Consider the following 7,490-nt stretch of genomic DNA (forward strand, 5'->3'; position numbering starts at 1 on the left):
CTGTTAAACATCTACTATAATGAAATTTACTCTCAGTAGCTTTAAAGTCAGCCAATGTAAACTCAAAGGTTATTAAAAAAATTCAAAGGTACTCATGGCCCAGCAGCAGAAGAATAAATATTACTGTTAAGAAAGCTGATGATAAAGTTGAATAAAAATCTAAGTCTGATTATGAAGGTAAATTAAATCTCTGACAGTGATCATTACACAGTGTGGCTCTAATTCCTCACTTCACCATCTGTGTCGCAGTTTCACGTCTCCAAAATGGGCGTATGCATGGGTCAGAGCTGGCATGAGGCACCGCGCATTTTCACGTCAAGTTTGGATTTTATAAATCACAACCTTGGCATACAAAATGGCGTACGCAAGTTTCTGGGCTCAAATTGTGCGTACGCCAGTTTTATAAATCCGACCCCTGGACTTTATTCAAGAGATTCTTCATTTCTTTAAGAGAAATCAAGTTATTTGGCCTCAATCCTATCATTTTAAAGGTCACATAATTTGACCATCAAGCGTGTGTCCATCAGAGAACCCTTATTAAGAATTGGAATCAATATTCTACACAAAACACACTTGTAGAAAAAGGACAAACCATCTGTACGTATAAACCAGATAAAAAGGGCAATAATCAATGACAAAGCTATAGGCATAGAACTAAACCAGTCATCCAAATAATATTGAAAAAATACTATACATAGGATGTACAAGGACAGTTTTTTAAGCAAATATTCTTACAAGGAAAGAAAAATCATTCAAGAAAGAAGGTTTAAAAAAATGTTCCAACAGGGCAGCAAACATTCCTCTAAATGAAAAAAGAGGTGAACTTTTTAAGCCATGAAGAAAAAAATGAATGTCACCAACACATTACTCTGTGAACGAAATGATGGCAGCTCTATGCTGTGGAGAAATTTGTCAATATTAGGACATGTGAAACTTGGTCAGTTGAAAGAAAACAATGTAGAATATTGACAAAGACTAATTTTATAGGACTGGGATTAATGTTTGTATTTATTTAATTTTATTGCATGCTGACTGTAGGCAAACAAAAAGCAATATGTCCCAAAAGAGATATGCCACTAATTGTTGCAAATGTTTAAAGTTTTTTTTACTAAAATCTATACATATGCTAAAATAATTTTTATTTGTTTATTTTGCTTAAAATGGACAAGCAAGAGTCAAGTTGTGCTGCAGCTTCATAATAAAAAAGCCTGCACCTGTAAGAATATCTATAGGCACTGTACAATATAAACAATTATTAAACTAGTCTAAAAAAATCACCCCTAAGTGCTTAAATGGGAAATAAACATTTTTCCAGACTATAGTATAACATTATTCATCAAATAATTTCTACTTTGAGTTACTATTTTCCAGAGGCTTCTTTAAACGGGCCAGATGTGGCATCTGTGTAGCATATCCAAACACTATGTGAATAAATTGAATCCAAATCATCATTTCAGGCTTCTGGTTTTGCATAGCTAGTTATTGTTAATTGGACTGTGAGCAGTGTCAGAATAAGTCTGAGCAAACAGAAAGAATCCAGGTGCTGCTGCTGCTGTTTTTGTGCTGCTGATCAGGCTTTCATTGTGCAGCTGATGTTTGTTGAGCAGAAGTGATGCAGTCAGTCTGTTTGTGCCCTGGGAAGATGCACCCTTAAAACTCTGTGTTAAACAGACCATTGTTTTATGCATACTTATGTGTTTGAAAATGAGCAAAGTAAAATAAAGGTGATACCAGTTTGGTAATTCTGCATATTTTCTTGGTGTGGAATCCCTCTTTGGTTGGTTGATATGTTTACTCTGCAAATATTTGGATTTGTTATTTGTACAAGAGAGCTGCATTCCCGTGCTCTGATTCTGTCAACCATGCATTAGCTCATACATGGCAGCACATGGTGTGGCGTGAATGCCATGAGTTTAGATAAGACTTTGGCATTGAAGAGACAGCCCAGTTTGCATTTGGACAAGATATAAACACACTCACACACACAGATATTGGTTATGGATGACCATCTGATTCAGTCTGAACATAAAGTTTCAGCATCACTGAACAGACCCCAGCTGGACAATCGGTGACCTCTCTCCTCACACATGGGAGATTCTAAAGATGAAACAGATGAGTTTTTTTCTTCTTTTTTTTTGTATCACTAGTAAAATATGGACACGTTGTAGGTTTCAGCAAAAAAAAAAAAAACCTACAGTAAATAATCACTTTACAAATCATATAGAATTCCTGATTAAGGTCAAGCAGACTCATAAAAGACTATTAAAAACCTGAAACAGCTTTGGTGACATTCAGTCAGTAAATGGTCATTTTTGAAGGCACAGGCAGGAGAGGTTGATCAGTGTGAAAACTGCATCAGTTAATTTATTTTAAAACTGTTTTAGATTTTATATAACTTCAACTGCATTTAATCTGTTTTATTATGTCTGTTAATTAGAGAAATGGCAAGTAACCTTGTCAGGAAACTTTGTTATGCTAATAATGTACTTTAAATGCAAACATGAATGTGGTTTAAAGTCAAAATAGTAGTAGAAAAAAAAATGCAGTTTTTATTTTATTCTTTTAACACTGGCTGAGGTGAACGTGAAGTATTGTTGTGAACTTATAAATCAAAATATAAGCTTATTTAGATATGATGGTTGCCATGTCTCATGTAATTTCCAGATCATTATCACAACATGAAGTTTAGATGGTGGACTCAATGCAAAATGGTTTTGGCAACTGGGAAATTTTTGACATTTTCTGCACTAAATCTGAGTGATAACTACAGGTTTTGCTACCGGTCACACTGCCTTCTAGACAAGGAGGCTATTTAAGCAAGAGGTGCACCCATGTCCACTGTCGCTTAAAGATTTGAATAGTGAATATTTGATGTTTTTGGTGCAAGATATTCAAGTTGGTTGGAGTTGGTGTGTATAAAAGAGAGGCGGCGCAGAGTGACAGATCCTGGCCAGCAGAGAGAGCAGTTGTGTCCACTACCAGATATGATGGTTGGGGATGGCCAATGGTGGCCTTGCCACAATTTTCAATAGCAACCTATCTTATGCCTAGATGCAGCCACACATCAAAATCAGGGTTCCTGTGGATCCTTAAAAAGTCTTAAAATTTATTGAATGCATCAATCAAAAAAAATAAAGCCTTAATCAGCTTTAAATTGTCTTAAATCAATATTTTAGAGGTGTTTAACAAGTTGTAGCTAAATAGGATGATTGTAATTAATCTAAAAGTTAAAAATTTAAGTAACATTTATTTTTTTTTAAAAATTACCGAGTGCCTTTTTTTTCCGATATGTGTTTATTGTGATGTTGGTTTTATATTTTATTTCAAGTGACATTAAAGAGGTCTTAAAAAATCTTAACTTTAACTTACCTTAAGCTGTAGGAACCATGAAAATAAAAGTCAGTACCTGACTTGTTTTTCAAATTATCCAGCTCACAAGACAGACGGATGGATGGAGAATGCTTTCCTCTGCAACTAGGAGAAAAAATAAAACAGAGTATCAAACCTCACACTGTCCAGAAAAACATGGCTCTAGGTGGTAAATGGGCATTTCTGCAGTCCCAGCCAGTTCCTCATCAAAAATATTTGCTGCACTGTCAAATAAATAATACAACCTGCTAGTATCTAAACTGCTAAGCTGCTATAATTCTGCTGTATCTCAAGTAAAACTGAGTCTATATTCAACTGTCTGACAGACAGCAAGTGCTTCCCTCAGTTCCTAAACTGACAGTGTCCTCTAAAACTTTTCGGACCAGTTTTCATCCAGACAAGAGCATCCAATGGTTCCTGAGGGGTCTGGTACTAGGACATTGCAGGGGTTAGACTTTTTTTTTATATATTTTTATATATATACGGTAATTTATCACTTAGTGTTTGGTTCAACTCAAGAACTAGCTGCCTACATCACCAGCATCACCTACAAACTTGGCATCTGAGAACATGACTTCTCTGTAGTTTTGAGACATGCCTCATTACTTTTGTCCTCCAGGTGCCTTCATGCTTCCATACTTTATCATGTTGGTGTTCTGCGGCATTCCTCTCTTCTTCCTGGAGCTTTCCTTTGGTCAGTTTGCCAGTCTGGGTTGTTTGGGTGTCTGGAAGATCAGCCCTATGTTTAAAGGTGAGCAATGAACATGTTTATGTATACAAAGTTATTGTGGAATTGCTACACACATTTTGTTCTCACCTTCTGCCTTTTTTTTTTTCCACACTCTTCTTTAGGCGTGGGCTACGGCATGATGGTGGTCTCTACCTACATTGGGATCTATTACAACGTGGTCATTTGCATCGCTTTCTATTACTTCTTTATGTCCATGACAAACCTGCTGCCATGGACGTACTGCAACAATCCCTGGAACACGCCCGACTGCAGCGGTGTGGTAGGCAGTGGTGCCCAGCTCAATGGCAGCCTGGTGAACGTCACTAACAGTTTGATCACGGAGGCTTATGAGGGGATCAATCGTACCAAGAGGACCAGTCCCAGTGAGGAGTACTGGAAGTAAGAACTAGAAGTTCAGCCCTTTTTTACTAAATATTGTTTTTTGTAAACACACTAAAATTTAAAGTGCCTGTGACGTCCAATTTTTGTTATACACATGAATGCATTTTTGGAAATAGGACGTTGATAAAATATTGCAAAAGAAATTTGATGTCGCTGAGATGAACAGTTGTTGAGATATTTGCCTGTGAARHAAYAGGAAGTGATGTCAAAGGGGAATGTCTGCATGTGAACAGAGCATTGCTAAAATGGCTAACAACCCAGCCTGTAGAGAAGAATCTGATGTTCCTTAAGATTATTTTGAGTCACTATCAGAGAGAGATGAAGAGTCAGAGTTCAAATAGTATTGTTTCAATAAATAAAGACCAGAGAGTTTTCTTTGTTTAAGAGTTCCCCTTTGATGCCACTTCCTGTTTCACTTTGGCTGAGCCAAATTCAAAAGAAAATATGCCAGTTATGAGACAAAATGAGTTAAATCGTGTGTATTGTTCCAACTTTCTTAAATTTAAAGATGTTTTCTTTGACTTTTTGTATTTGAAGAATATGCATGTCACAGGCACTTTAACTTCACGTTTTCTAAGAGCCTGTCTTACATCCAGATCTGCAACAGAACATAACTTACAAAATAACAAATTTACTTCTTACTGTGTAAGCTGTGAGACAAATTGAACAACATGAATATAAAATAAAACATTAAACATCTTGTAATGCAGCATCAAACTGTACAATAACAATACAAATCTGAGACAATGACTAAAAAACAGCCTGCAGATAACCCAAATTTAAACCTATTTTCCCAGGCAAAGTACTAATAAACTTTGAATGCTGGTTACAAATAGTCTGTACAGTTATATCTCTGAGGATGCATGCCATTATACTTATTACATGAAAACCCTTGAAAATTTTCCAAAACTAAATTAACTGGGGCAAAAGTATTGGGAAAAGTGAAATGATAAAGATTTTACAAAGGGGCATTTTAAACGTTTGAAGCTCTATATCTGCTATTAGAGCGTCTTGTCAGAAGGGGGTGCCGCAGCCTCTTTGGCATGCCTCGTTCCAGCATCCCTGTAGACGTTTTTTTTTTCTTGTACCTGAGCGATTCAGTGCAGTTCAATATTGACTGTCGATATAAATATACTCTGTTTAAACTTGAGTATTTTGACTTCAAGCATCAGACTGATGTAACTCATCATTGACACAAATCCATTTTGTTTTCCCCAGTTAAATAAGCTTGACTCAAACCTGTTCTGTGTTTGTGGAAAGAGTTCAAATATTTGAGCTAAATTTGACTGGAAATACAGCAGCTTTTACATGCTGTGCCATCTGTAGTAACATGCAGGAGGTTCTCCTTGTTGTAATGTTCTGTGTCGTTTTAAGATGCATCCTAACAGTCAGTATAACCTGTGCCTTGACTTCTTCATTATTAAATTTTGTTCAGACTTTATTTTGGGGAAAGCCACTTATGGGAGCGTGTAAGAAGACAAAAGAGTAAGAGTTCTTGGATGATCTGCACTGATCAGCTCAAAGCAGATTTAGACGTTGGCATAAATATGTTAGATCAAAGTGCAGTTCTTACCTCCAGGCAATGCTGAAAATCTGAATGTATTCCCAGGCTAGAATCCCTCAGCTTAATCTGTCTTCAGCCTGATCTCTACGCTCTCCCGAAAGCACCTGTAACCTGCCATTTACTACACTAAAAACTCAAAATACTACACTGCTTTGAGCAAAGAAAACAACATCCAACTGCAACATTTTGTCCATTTTAAAGTTTTGTTTACCTTTTTGAACGTCACAAAGACTTCCCACCTTCTTTAAGATGATTAATATACTGTAAAGCCAGACGGGTATTTGCTTTTCTAAAAAACAAAACAAACACTATTTAGCCAATCCTGCGTAATCTCCAAGTGCACTCTTTTCCTCTCTCAGGCACTACGTGTTGAACATCTCTGATGATATTGGAAACTTTGGAGAGGTCCGTCTTCCTATCCTGGGATGCTTGGCCGTATCCTGGTGTGTTGTCTTCCTCTGTCTCATCAGGGGCGTTAAATCATCTGGAAAGGTCAGTCTGCAGAAACAAAAAGATGTTAATTTACCATATGGTTCTTAAATCCACTGATAAACAGAATGTAAATAAAAGTATTTTGGGCTCTCTGGTGACAACCTGATTCCAACAGCTTGCGTGATTATTATGTGTCCAGGTGGTGTACTTCACAGCCACATTCCCATATGTGGTGTTGACCATTCTGTTCATCCGTGGCATCACCCTGGACGGAGCCATAAATGGCATCAAATACTACCTGACTCCACAGTGGCAGAAGGTCCTGGATGCAAAGGTCTGTACTGATAAGCTCAAGTGTAAAACGTGAAGTCAGAGAATGATTTATTTTCTTTTACAGCATTTCAGTTTGTTTGTGCATTTCTTTCTTTAGGTGTGGGGAGATGCTGCCTCACAGATCTTCTATTCCCTGGGCTGTGCCTGGGGGGGTCTCATCACCATGGCTTCTTACAACAAGTTTCACAACAACTGTTTCAGGTTAGTTCTCCACTCTGAGGATAAACTTTGAAAAGTGAGACTTGCATCCACCTTTTACCTAACTCCCATGGTGCTTTGCATGAATTATGGGAACGATTTCTGGCGCGAACCAGAACTGTCGTCTGTTTATGTGCGAAATGAGATGACACGATTTTCTCTGAGAGCTGTGGATTTAAAAATGTGGGACTACCATCTGACAGAGCTCAAAAAGGACAATACCACTTTCAACTGCTGTCAAGGGATGGGAGGATGACCTGAAGAAGTGGCTGCGGGTGACATATAGTAGCATATTTGTGTCCTATCACATCGAAATGAGGATTAAGTCCAAAAGTGGAATATGGAAAAATAGGCAGGTATAGGGTTTCGATTTAAACGTGTGCAAAAATTGCATTTTGTCAGTATATAATGAATAAATGCCTTATCAATGTATCATTTGAATGAAGTGTCTGAAATATACAC

At 37.2% G+C, this 7,490-nt stretch overlaps 1 protein-coding gene across 2 annotated transcripts in view; it reads left to right on the forward strand.

Moving 5' to 3' along the window:
• slc6a9 (solute carrier family 6 member 9) overlaps positions 1-7,490 on the forward strand; it is a gene marked incomplete at its 3' end in the record, with an annotated part of 99,051 nt that overhangs the window by 81,427 nt on the left and 10,134 nt on the right. For both annotated transcript variants that reach the window (XM_014004493.1, XM_014004491.1), the window contains 5 exon segments: positions 3,989-4,120; positions 4,222-4,498; positions 6,425-6,557; positions 6,697-6,831; positions 6,928-7,031. In XM_014004493.1, coding sequence (XP_013859947.1) covers positions 3,989-4,120; positions 4,222-4,498; positions 6,425-6,557; positions 6,697-6,831; positions 6,928-7,031 — 781 coding nt within the window.

Source organism: Austrofundulus limnaeus, unplaced genomic scaffold (genome assembly GCF_001266775.1).
Source record: "Austrofundulus limnaeus strain Quisiro unplaced genomic scaffold, Austrofundulus_limnaeus-1.0 Scaffold24, whole genome shotgun sequence".
In the NCBI taxonomy this organism is placed as follows: Eukaryota; Metazoa; Chordata; class Actinopteri; order Cyprinodontiformes; family Rivulidae; genus Austrofundulus; species Austrofundulus limnaeus.